The sequence below is a fragment of the Lissotriton helveticus genome, chromosome 2_2 (genome assembly GCF_964261635.1).
Source record: "Lissotriton helveticus chromosome 2_2, aLisHel1.1, whole genome shotgun sequence".
NCBI classification, from domain to species: domain Eukaryota; kingdom Metazoa; phylum Chordata; class Amphibia; order Caudata; family Salamandridae; genus Lissotriton; species Lissotriton helveticus.
The window spans coordinates 417,554,474-417,567,756 of NC_136060.1; the positions used below are offsets into that span (position 1 = coordinate 417,554,474).

The 13,283-nt window shown below is 45.0% G+C and overlaps 1 protein-coding gene across 1 annotated transcript in view; it reads right to left on the reverse strand.

Moving 5' to 3' along the window:
* POLR1A (RNA polymerase I subunit A) overlaps positions 1–13,283 on the reverse strand; it is a 514,608-nt gene that overhangs the window by 283,310 nt on the left and 218,015 nt on the right. Inside the window, exons 12-13 of the mRNA XM_078678659.1 lie at positions 2,611–2,838; positions 1,400–1,654 (exon numbers count right to left, since the gene is read on the reverse strand). Coding sequence (XP_078534785.1) covers positions 1,400–1,654; positions 2,611–2,838 — 483 coding nt within the window. The remainder of the gene's footprint in view (positions 1–1,399; positions 1,655–2,610; positions 2,839–13,283) is intronic.

Sequence of the window (13,283 nt, forward strand, 5' to 3'; positions counted from 1 at the left end):
GGCAGCTCCCTCTCTAGTTGTGCGTTTGTTTTATCTCAGAGAGTTAAACTGCATTCTTTCCTGTCCAACTTCCACTCCTGTGTGGATGATACTTAGCTCAATCTATGGAGGAACCAATGGGGAAAACCTAACAAAATGCCTCAGAAATATTGTGTCAGCTACTGAATCTGAATTGAACATAACATAACTTCTATTCGGCAACACCAAGACAACCAAACCTCCCTGTAAATCAATCTCATCCACTTCTTGGCCTGTAAATCACACCAGTATCAACGTCAAACGCCTTCTAATCAACCTCAAATGAGAAATGATACTCAATGCTCACATTAAATGTGTGACTGGCATATCCCACTACTCAATTTGCTAACTCTGAAATATGCTCCCTTTCTTTCCAACCAAAGGTAATTCTATCAACTCTGCACCAACTAACTTTACCTCTGTTTTCCAAAACACCAAATCTCCAATCACTAGGTAGTACAGAACACCAAAGCAAATTGTTAGAAGAAAATATGTCTATCATTGCCATTCAGCACCCTGACTCTGTATAAACGAGCCCGTTAACTTCAAGGCTCGATCTCTGATCTCTTTGAAATACTGTGTAGGAGAAAAAGAGGAAACCACGTCACCATATCCATTAGCATGATTATAATAGTTTTATTGTTAAGACATTTTCTAAAGTGTGCTAGTACTCAGAGACTGGGTGTCCTGGCAGTGTATTGATAAACTGGAAGTCATGGGATACACATTAGTAACTCATTTACAGCTTAGAGGAGACAGTCAAAGTTTTAAGATTCTTCCCGAAAAGAAGATGATCGTTCAGTTATCTGACACGGTGTGACTGCAGGCATTGGGAACGCAAAATAGCCCAAGTCATATGATGCACTGTGGGGACTGCCAGAAGTTTGGCCAAAAGCAACCTCAGGTTCAAGCTTTGGAAAAAAAACTAATGTGCTGTCTCAGAACAAAAGTAGAGTCAAGGACAGGGAAAGCCCTGTGACTAAAACAAAATCCCTTTGAAATCTGCCCATTCGGCCACCAAGAAGCCATATAGAGAAATAGGATGATTGGGTATGTGGGTTCATCTATTAAGCCCTATAGGAAATCACACTGCTGAGTTAGAAGTTGGTGGCCCTATAACAGAAGAGGTATTGAGGCAGTAAAACAGCTTAGTCTAGCCATCACAAAGCACTTTTTTTTTTTAGCGTTACCGATAATGGTAGATGCAGAAGATACAAATAAATGAATACTAAAGGCCTTATTTGGATAATAAACAGTCCCCAATATTCTATGTTTAGTGATCATGGAAGACACATCCACAATGATGTTGCTGGTCCAACTTTACACATTACCTGTTAGTTCAACATGGAAAAACTGAGAATGGAAACAATAAAATACCTGCCTTGGGTACCAAATACTGTTCATCTGTGCATGCCAAAGTATAGGCTTCCGCCCGCCCCAACTCGCTCTGTGGAAAGTGAGCGTTCATCTCATCACCATCGAAGTCGGCATTGTAAGCCTTGCAGTTGGCATAATGAAGGCGCAGCACCTTCTCTCCAGGCAGGACCCTGGCGCGGTGAGCCTGGATGGAGGGCCTGTGCAGGGTGGGCTGCCGATTTAGTAAGAGGACATCACCGTTCTTTATGTGGCGGCATACCTGCAAACACAAACATCAATTAGACACCATCATTTACTATACATTTAAGTAAGATTATTCTTTAAATTTGCTAATACTGTTTCAGAAAAATAAATAGCTACACACTTTAGATATGTATTTTTGGTCTGAATCAAAAAACAATCTCCCTGGAACTCAACACTACTGAAAACAAGCACCAGACTAGGAATTTGACTGATGTGAAATTGCTCCACTTAAAAATATCTGTTTATAATTTATTGGATGATGTTTCCTAACTGTGCTTAAAAATGTGTTTAAAAAAACTCATGCAGTTTCAGTGAATATAGTGTCTACTCAAATAAGCCATTTAGGTCCAGCACGTCATTTGACCACTGTAGAAGTGACTTTGGAGTAACTTAACTCCTGAAGTGCTGAGCGCCCCTCCTGACCGCTATCCCACACTGCCCCCTCACTGCTGAGCTACTCTTTTGTATTTAAATGCTTTATTAGACATGCAAGTAATGATATATAATATTGCATTGATAAACTTCAAGTGACTTATACACCCAGGACCAGCATAGAGCATTTTCCATAACATTTTTCTATTAACGAAAGAACATAAAACAAGGATTGGCAGGCGAAGCGTTGCTTGTCAAGAACGTAACCAGTATATGAGAGAAATAAAGTAAACGGGGCAAGTACAGTGAAAATTAGTTGCCCACTGGTGTTTCACATTTCATAGCTGCTACCCCGGCGATATATATTGGCCTATTTAATGGGCAGACCGGAGGACACAGATGCTGCAAGAGAACAGGTATAATGTGAACCCAATTTACAAGTAAAAACTTTCTGAATTCTGTAGGAAGTAAAAAAAAAAAAAGGTCAAATGCTTTTGTCGTTGCCTAACACGACCAGGTTCCATCACAATTTCTTATACTACAGACTGCAGAGTTTAAATATTTAGGCATTCAATGGTATCCAAGATAGTAAGTACTTACAACTTTCATTCCGGTTATCTGCACCCCGGTTGGAGGGGTGAGGAGCTGCTTGGCGATGGCCTCTCTCTGTGCCGGGTCTGTGGAGCTCAGCGCTGTACGAGACCCATCTTCATTGATCACCATGGAAGCGCCGGGGTGAACATTTGGACCATTCAGAACGGCTTTCCGCAGCTCCTGGGCATTCCAAGGGGTCACAGGCTGAGGGTATGTCAGCTTGGTAGCAAATACCTGCAAGAGTAGCCACCAGAACAGAAGGCTTTACTATGACACAAAGGGCATACAACGGACTACAGCCTTTGACCTACGCGCACACACATTTTTGTAGAAAATAAGCATGCTAAACTTCAATGTAAGTATTCAAAACATTCCACCGACCTCAAGAAGATAACTCATCACCTAGTCTTTTTTTTTAAGAAGTAATTGTATTTAGGTACATCCTTTTAAACTTCACAACACCACAAACACCTCAAGAATGTAATGGCCATAAACTTTCTTCAACACAATTGACAAGAAACAATTGAAATGGGCTTTTCTAGAAGACTTGAAAAACAAGCGAATCCCATAGCTAGGTCCTTAAACTCCATTCTCCATGAACAATTCTCTATTCTGTCCATAGCTGTTGCTGTATGATATACACTGCATTAGGATACAATAGCATATGAAAGGATTAATGGACAGTCTATGATAAAGTCCTTAAGGTTGCACCCCACATTCATGCTACAAACACATTTATCAGTATTTCATGCAAGATTACATATAAAACATGGATTAATTTATCTAAACTTAATACATCAGCAAACGAGCAGAAACTCTTTTCTTAACAAAGGGTCGAAAGATCAGTAAAATTAACAACATACTAGTCAAGAGCCTCACAAGAGCTTCTTATATTTAGGAAAGGGCTAGATCTTTCAGCTGTGAGTTGCTGGCAGTCTTTGGTTGTGTTTGTGTTACTGATATTTGGATGTTTTTTAGCGCCGGGACACTCCAGGGAGTAGCCGCGCGCTCAATAAATATGTGTTAACATAACATAACATGTAAATCTAAAAGGTTTATTAGATATCTAATATTCATCTGTCTGGACGCTAAGTTCCAAAGTTTTATATTTCAACAATAATTTAAATCATACAATGAAACCGATCATCCATAATAGTTACACCGAACATGCTTTTAGCCGCAGACATTTGTAACTAATCTTTTTTTCACCCCTAGATATATTTAAATCTCAGTTCAACATAACACAGATTTTGTTTGGAGCGACCGTTTCAATGGTACTGCAGGAAAAGATCCTGGAGCTGCTTCCTGATGATGAAACTGTGATTCAAGCCCTCCCGGTGTCCAGATTGGACTACTGTAATTTGCTCTACCTCGGTATTACCAAAGGTAGAATGAGAACGCTCCAACGCGTCCCGACTGCGGCAACAAGGATGAGGCTTACCATCCCTGGATTCCCTTCCACAGCCACTGGCCTTCGAGAATTACTCTGGCTTCAGGAGAGGGAAAGATCTCCTTTAAGGCTCTATGTTTCTGTCATAGAATTCTGAACTTAAGGGGTCCCTGTTATTTATTCCCCCTGATACAACCATACCAGTCCAATCACTGCTTAAGGTCTTCTGACGCGGTTTTGGTTCCCAGGATAGCTCGAGCGCGTCTAGGATGGTGCTCTTTCAGCTATCTTGCTGCTAAACTTTGGAATGCGTTACGGTTACATCTCAGGCAGTAACAGTCAAACTATTTTCAGGAAGAAGTTAAAAACCGGTTGTTTCATACCACTCTAACACGAAAATCCTCTATGTAGAATCCTTTGTAGCCACCTGGTTAGAAATGGGATCTCTGGCTGGCCAGGGCTCGAGCCAAAACTTTTCAGAGCCCACCACTCTAAGTCAGGGCAAGGGAGTTACACACCAAGATAACCCCTGCTCACCCCCTTAGTAATGTGACACGAGCAGTAAGGCTAAACCCGGAGACAATGTGAGTTAAGTGTTTGCGCGCGCACCCAGCAACAACACCCAAGGCCCACCACAGAGGAAACTCCATAGAAGGTTATGTATAAAAATAGCCTTTGTATTGTAACAAACACATTAGATAAAAACACACACTTTACAATGTGCCAACCGGCACGGGCAGAATTTACAGGGAAAATATATGTACAGGACAAGGCCACATGGAACACTGTCAGGAATATGCACTTTTAGGTTTAGAATACTTGTTGGAAATAGCACTTCTAGAACATAGAATATAAAATTACTGTAGCACAAAATAGGACATAGAGCACACAACCAGTAACTACTGGTACCAGGTAAGTACCACCTACGCAACCCTAACCACCTTAGGAGAATATTACACAGGGAACCTGGGCTTCACTAGCACACCTGTACTAGAAAGAACAAACCACCTAAGTATCACTATACATTTAGGGGTATAGTCATAGGAACATTACACATGATGCATCACAACATTCAGAGGTGTAGGGAAAAACACATGATGCATGGACATACATTCAGCGGTGTAACAAAGAACACAATTGCGCAGAAATTACATAAGGTCACAACCTGTGACTGTCCCTAGGCCAACTGACCTCTCAGGGGGCTAGGACGCCCTGTGTCCCAATGTCAGGGGGGGCTAAACGTAGCAGCTGCCCACTAAGTGCTGGGCAGCTGAATCACCACACGTTGGAGCCTCGTGGGCTCAAGAGCAAACTTTGGGGCAAGTGGGAGCCTCGGGCCCCAAAGAACAAATGTGCCCCGGAGCCCTCGTGGGCTCTTCACACAAAATGGCCCCACCGTTGGAGTACCGCTCCAGGGGACTCGAAATCTAACAAATGCCCCTAGAGCCTCGCAGGCTCTAACAACGAAATGCCGCCTTTTGGAGCCTTTCAGGCTCGTAAAACAACTAGGCCCCTGAGCCTCTCTGGCTCAGAATAAACACTTGAGGCGCTCTGTAGCTTCTCGGGGCTTGTCACCAAATCTGCCCCCAGAGCCCTCGTTGGCTCGAAGTCACCATGCTCCCAGAAGCCTCGTGGGCTTTAAGAAATGCCCCCGATCGTTGGAGTCCCCCACTGGGGACTCTGAAAACAATGGCCCCTCTGGTTGGAGCGGCCCGCAACGGTGGGCCCGCTCAGAACTGGAGCCGGGTTGGGACCGGCCACATTGTGGCACTCGCAGAGCCCCCACCAGCCCTCCTTACTCACCGGGCGGTTCCGGGGACTCCGCTCTAATCAGTCAGCTTCTTCTTGGGTTGCCGGGGTGTCTCCGGCTGCGGCGCCTACCTCCTTCCTCTGGCCAGACTTCCAAAATGGCGGCCTCGCTGGGGAAGAGGCCGCGAGAGTCCTGGTTGCCGGGCAACCCTCCGGCCAGGCTAGCACGCAGTAGGCTGGTGGGACAGCCAATGGCAGCGCGGCCCTGCAGACGAGCCCCCAGGCTCCGGGTCGCGCTGCTGAGGCCCGCGGGGTGATTCTCTTTGCAGCAATACAGGGTAGGCTCCCGTTCTAGATCAACAATAAAGCGAGGTGGGCACTCGCTTGGGGGGCACAAAACGGCACCAGGTCCCTGGCGGGGTGGGCACCCGTCAGGGGTCACCCAAGGGCAAAAGACACGGCAGTATGCAGCGTGGGCAGCCGCGAAAGTGAGAATAAAGCGCTCTCAAGCGCTAGGGTCCCAAAAGTCCAGAGACCAGCACAAAGTCCTTCAGGAGGTGGGGGCAGGGAGGCAAACCTCAGTGGTGGTCCTCCTGGCGCCCAGCAGCAGCAGCCCCCCCTCAGCAACAGGATCCAAGAAGAGAACAACTTGTAAGGGGACACAGCCCCTTTTTATACATTAAGGGCCAGATGTAGGTAGGGTTTTACCGGTCGGTAACGGCCGAATTCGGCCGTTACCGACCGGTAAAAGGATTTTGAGATGTAGGGGGCTGAATCGGTAAATTTACCGTTCGGTAAATTTACCGATCGGTAATTTTACCGATTCTGTAAATATACCGGTCGGTAAATTTACCGATCGGTATTTTTGCAGAATCGGTAAAATTGATATGTAGGTGGGACTCTTATGAGTCCCACAAGGCCTAAGAAATCGGTATTTTACCATCAAATTCAATTTGATGGTGAAATACCGATTCCGGTGTGCACATGTGTGCATGCACACCTGTGCCATATGACAGGCAGACCTGCCCTTAGGGCAGGTATGCCTGCCATATGGCCCCAACCCTTTTTTGGGGGTGCTAGAGGGTGTCAAAGTGACACCCCCTGCACCCTTGTCAAAATCGGTATTTACCGAATCGGTAAATACCGACCGGTAATGCCCCATTCATTCCTATGGGCTTCAAAGCCCATAGGAATGAATGGAGCATTACCGGTCGGTATTTACCGATTCGGTAAATACCGATTTTTACCGAATCGGTAAAATACACATCTGGATGGACCTACATGTCCACCCTTCATATTTACCGATTCTTAATTACCGAATCGGTAAAATTCGGTAATTAAGAATCGGTAAATATTTTTTACCTACATCTGGGCCTAAATCCCTTTGTCTCAGGGTGCAGGGTGGGGGAAAAACCAGTCGCAGCTGGTTTTGGATTACCTTGTTTTCTTCAGCCACCCTTTCCATTCACTAGGCAGGCGAGGGTCATTAGATGCACCACAGGGGGCGGAGCCAGCATTGTGTGGGGAAAGCCCAGCCCTATTCAGGTCCCAGGTGCTCCCCTCCCTCACATCAGCATGCTAATCTCTCCACTCACCACTGGGGCAGACCCATCCAGACTCCTGGAGTCAGGCTCACTAGCCAGCTCCAGCCAATCACACGCCAGCACACTCACTGCACACGCACACCCATGTCTAGAAGTGGCACTTCCACACTAGACACATTCATGCCGCACACATCATTGCGCAGCATTCAATCTCACGAGTTCGCACATACCAAACTCGAGCCTGCACACCCCATGCATCAGGAACTACCAGGGACACATACATTCCCCATGCATTCCTATGGGAGGGCAGGCCTATCTCACCACACGCACTCAAGAGTGCGCACGCACTTTCCGCTGGGACACAGTGAAAGTGTGCAGAAACCAAGAATCACCATCCCCAGGTCACATACAAAAAGCAAAAAGTTCAGGGGTGAACCTGCCAGAAGGGCCAAGTCCAACACACCTTTTTTGTGGAATCCTAGCGCGCGGACACTCCGTTGGAATAGCCATTATGCCTTACCAACTGTCAAATAAATAAACAGATGTGGGTATTCAAAACTGTGCAGAGACTGAAAGTATATACATAGTAAACCTTTGTATATATGTGTAAACTCTGGAAAATTGGAACAAACAACAGGGTTTTGGTAACCACACACACACTCTGTTATTATTTAAACAGCCCAAGACCTTAAAATCAATAGCTATGCCTTTTGGGAATAAAATTACCTTAAAAGGAGATTTTGCAAGTAAAAGGAGGGAATCTGAATCCGTGCCAAGTACTTAACTGGTTATCCCCTTGTATAATTCTGAAGGTCCACATACATTTGCTAACTAATTTAAACATAAAGGACCTGATTCACAAGGATAAACTTACACTTTTGTGTAAATTTACTATTGTTTGCTACTCTCAAAGGGGTTTACGAGTAATATCTTTACGAGTGCGGAGTCTCCGCACATAAAAAGTTCTAGATGGCCTTCAAAAAGAACAAATAAAAGGAAGCATTAACATTTAATACTTTGTAAATGTTAAATGCTGTAATTTGCTAAAAATGTGACTTCTGCCACAACAAATACCTATCAATAGTAAGGGCCTTATTACGAGTACGATGGTCCATAGGACTATCGTACTTGCGGTGGCTGTCCGACCACCACCACACTGCAAGCCCGCTCGCACTATTACGATAAGGGCGGTCGGACTGCCACTGGACCACTGTAGATACCAGGCGGTCGCGCACCGGTCAGGAGCAGGAATATGCAGCACCTCTGTGGCACTGCCAAGCATATTCTGAGTTGCCCTCCCACCACTCGGTTCATGTCGGTGAGCCAGCCATGAAAAGTGTGGCAGGGAGGCAACTAAGCCCCCTGTGCCACTCCTGGATCTGGAGGGTGCATGCAGGGGGGACCACATGTTGCGACCCCCTATAACTGCACCCCAGTTGCTGCACGTTGCGGCATGCATGCCACACCGTGCAGGAATATGCTGCAGGCACTCTACCTAACCAACGATCCCTCATATTGTGAGTATCCCCAGGTGCCATACTTGATCCAGAAACTCAAAGGCAGTGCTCCTGCTCGCCGGTAGGGGGCACTATTCGACTCAGCAACAACCTTTTTCTGCTTTAGGAGTGATGAACGGAGGTACATAGAAGCGCCACCCATGTGTCGAGACATCATTTTTTTTCATGCACTTGTCAGAATACTCAGTTTAGGAGCCCATCAGCGAATCAAAGGAACCAATGTACAGATTCGTAAACTTGAACATTTTAAGACGGAAGAAAGGGAGGCGGGAGGACAGTGAGAAATCTGACTATTCACCAGAAATAGCATTACCAAAGGTAAGTAACTTGTTCCTCTTAAGGATACTTCAAAGCGCAGATTCCTCACCTTGTGAATAGATACCAAAGCAGTACCTCCCAAGGTGGTTGGTCTGTGGAATGGCTCAGTCTAAAAAGTCCTGCAGGACCGAGCAAGCAAAATGCCCATCACAAAACACCTGGCTGTAGAGGCAGTATTGCTCGTGAACATGTGCACTGATGACCGCTGTAGGAAAATGCTCCTTTTTGCAAGGTCATTCTTATATTTTTTGCTGCTACGTTTTTGACTATGGTCACAGGAACACTAATGTCTAGGTCCCATTGCTTGTGCTCTGACCCCCCTAAAACATGTCGAAATTATCTACACTTATGATTGGCTTATATAACTTACATATAAGTCTCTTGCAGCCTGGGTATGCAATATTAAAACTGCCAATTCAACCTGGCATAATAAACCTCTTGCCAGGCTTAAACCTTCCTTTTTAATACTTAAGATGATCCATAAGGTAGACCCTAAAGGTTCATAGGGCATGGTGCGTATTCAAAAAGCAGCACATGTATATTTGACGTTTTACATGTTGTGGTAGTGAAAATCCTCCAAAGTCACTTTTCACTGCGTTAAAACCGGCTCTCCCTTAATAAAAAACATTATAACACTTCGTAATTGTTAACTTCAGTTTGGGATAGGCTCGAAAAATTATTTAAGGACTCATTTTAATAGTAATTTCCAACCCAACTTAATGGATAAGTCGGATTCTATATTACTATTTTATGAATGACACCTTTAGAAAGTTGTCTTTTTCTTGCCTGAGCCAAATGAGCCTTTCTGCTAGTGTTCAGGGTCATCCAGGAGCTGAATGGCTCCTTGATTAGGATTGAAGTTACTACCAGAGCTGAGATAAAGGGAGAGGGGTTGACCCTCTCCTGAAATGATGGCCATCTAGGCTGTGACCAGGAACTTAATTACTTTCAAAGATGCCTTCCCTGTCACTAGCAGATGTAGCTCACACCCGGGCCTGACTCCCTCTATTGCCCAACAGTGACGGATATCCCAATATAATAGGAAGGAATATGCTACTTACCAGTATGCATCTGTTCTTGGCATGTAGAGCTGCCGAATAGTACATTTAGCAATAGATCGCCACCTGGTGTTGGGCTCGGATGATTGCAGGTTGTTGTTGTCTTCTTGGAAGAAGTCTTTGTAGTCACGAGATAGGAGACTCCTCCCATGGACAATACTGCGCATGGTCATCGACTCCATCCTCAGATTGTTTTTCGCCATGATGAGAAATGATGGAATTAGTAGAAGTAAAGAGAAAGGATGTCCATGCGTGTGCATCTAAGTAAGATGAGTACTGGAATGGATACAAGTCCCGGGGAGGCGGGAGGGCATGTACAATTCTGCAGCTCTACATGCCAAGAACAGATGCATACTGGGGTAAGTAGCATATTCCGTTCGAGGCATATGAGCTGCAGATTGTACATTTAGCAACGATTGTGCAGCAGTGTCTCCCCTAGCGGTGGTCGCTTGTATCCGTTGCAGCATACTGAAATAGTGTTTTAAGGACAGCTTGGCCTACTGCAGCTTGCTGCTTGGCTTGCACGTCAACACAATAGTGTTTAGTGAAGGTGTGTATGGTAGACCATGTTGCTGCCTTACATATGTCCTCTAGTGGTATGTTTCCTAAGAAAGCCATAGAGGCTGCTAGTTTGCGAGTGGAGTGCGCTCTAGGAGGAACTGTTAGTGTACGTTTAGCTTTTTGATAAAATATTTGAATACACTTTACAATCCATCTGGCAATTCCTCCTTTAGATATGGGATTGCCTTTGTGTGGGGATCAGAAAGATACAAATAGTTGTTTTGTCTTTCTGAAAGATTTAGTCCCGTCTGTCTAGTATAAAAGAGCTCTTCTAACATCTAGGGTGTGTAGAGCCCTTTCCGCAACAGAGTCTGGTTTTTGGAAAAACACTGATAACTCTACTGATTGGTTAAGGTGAAAAGGAGTAATCACTTTTGGCAGGAATTTTGGATTAGGTCTAAGAACCACTTTGTTAGGGTGTATCTGAAAAAATGGTTCTTCTATTGTGAATGCTTGTATTTCACTAACTCTTCTGAGAGAGGTGATGGCAACAAGGAAGGCAGTCTTCCATGTTAGGAATTGCAATTCACACCTGTGTAAAGGCTCAAAAGGGGGTCCCATGAGTCTTGTAAGGACAATGTTCAGGTTCCATACTGGTGCAGGTGGTAACCTAGGTGGGATTATTCGTTTTAATCCTTCCATAAATGCTTTTATCGCAGGTACTCTAAAGAGAGATAGGTGCTGTCTATTTTGTAAATAGGCTGCAATTGCTGCTAGATGCAGTCGTATGGAAGAATAAGCCAAGTTGGACCTTTGTAGGTGTAGAAGGTAACAAATAATATTTTGGATGGAAACATCCAATGGATCAATGTGATTGTTGTTACAGTATATTGCAAATCTTTTCCACTCAGCAGCATAACATGCTCTAGTGGTGGGTCTTCTAGCTTCTTTAATTATGTTCATGCATTCTGGTGGTAAATTTAAGTAGCCAAACTCTAAGACCTCTGGGGCCAGATCGCCAAATTCAGTTGGCTTGGTTCTGGGTGCCTTATTTCTCCATGGTTCTGTGTTAACAGGGATGGCGTGAGCCGTAATTTCTGATGTGGAACCAGTGAGAGATCTAGTAGAGTGGTGAACCACGGCTGGCGTGCCCATGTGGGGGCCACTAGTATTAGTTCCAGAGACTGTTGTCTGAGCTTGCGTACTACTAGTGGAATGAGTGGGAGAGGCGGAAAAGTGTACGCAAATCTGCCTGACCAATTCATCCATATTGCATTCCCCTCCGACCGCGGGTGTGGAAACCTGGCGGCGAAGGTTGGGCATTTTGCATTTTCGTGGGTGGCAAACAGATCTATCTGTGGGTGCCCCCACATTTGGAAGAATGGTTGTAGAACCTGTGGGTGCAACTCCCATTCGTGAATCTGTTGTGATTGACGACTCAACAGATCTGCTATCTGATTGTGAATTCCTGGAAGGTGTTCTACAGTCAGGTGTATGTTTTGAGGGATGGCCCATCTCCAAATGTTCTGTGCAAGCTGGGACAGTTGCAGAGAGTGTCCCCCCCCCTGTTTTTGTACGTAATACATAGCTGTCATATTGTCCGTCCAGATTAGAACAGCTTTGTTTTGTACTTCTACTTGAAAAGCCTTGAGTGCTAGGTAAATCGCTAGCAGCTCTAAATGATTGATGTGGAGCCAGTTTTTGTTGGCTGTTCCATTGGCCTTGAGTGGTATAGTGCAGGGGATGGGCTCCCCATCCTGTGAGGGATGCATGTGTTGTCAGCACTATTTGTGGAACAGGTTCTAGGAACGGCCGTCCCTTTGTCAAGTTTTTGGTGTTCCACCATTGCAGAGAGCGATATGTACCGCTGTCTACCAACACCAGGTCTGTGAGCTGACCTTGAGCCTGGTTCCACTGTTGTGCTAGACATTCTTGCAGTGGGCGCATTTGCAGTCTTGCGTGAGGAACTATGAAGATGCAAGACGCCATCATGCCTATTAGTTTCATGAACACTCTGGCTTGAAGAGAGTGTTGGCATTGAAAAAGTGAGACTAAGTTCTGAATGCTTTGAATCCTGGCTTGAGTGGGATAAGCTAGAGCTGATGATGTGTCTATGGTAGCTCCTAGATATTGGTGAACGTGCGAAGGCTCTAGGTACGACTTGGTGTAGTTTATCGTAAACCCTAAGTCGTGTAATGTTTGAATCGTTTGTTTTGTGTGTTGTACACACTGGTTGAACGATCTTGCTTTTATGAGCCAGTCGTCGAGGTAAGGGAAGACATGTATCTGTTGTCTTCTGAGATGTGCTGCTACTACTGCTAAGCACTTTGTAAACACTCGTGGTGCTGTTGTGACTCCGAATGGAAGGACTTTGAACTGATAGTGTTGTCCTTGTATGACAAATCTTAGATACTTCCTGTGTGGAGGATGTATAGGAATATGAAAATAGGCGTCCTTTAGGTCTAGTGTTGTCAGAAAGTCTCCCTGTTGTAGTAATGGGAGTACTTGTTGTAAAGTGATCATGTGAAAATGATCTGATTGAATATAGTGGTTTAGGGGCCTGAGGTCGAGGATCGGTCTTAATGTCCCGTCCTTTTTGGGT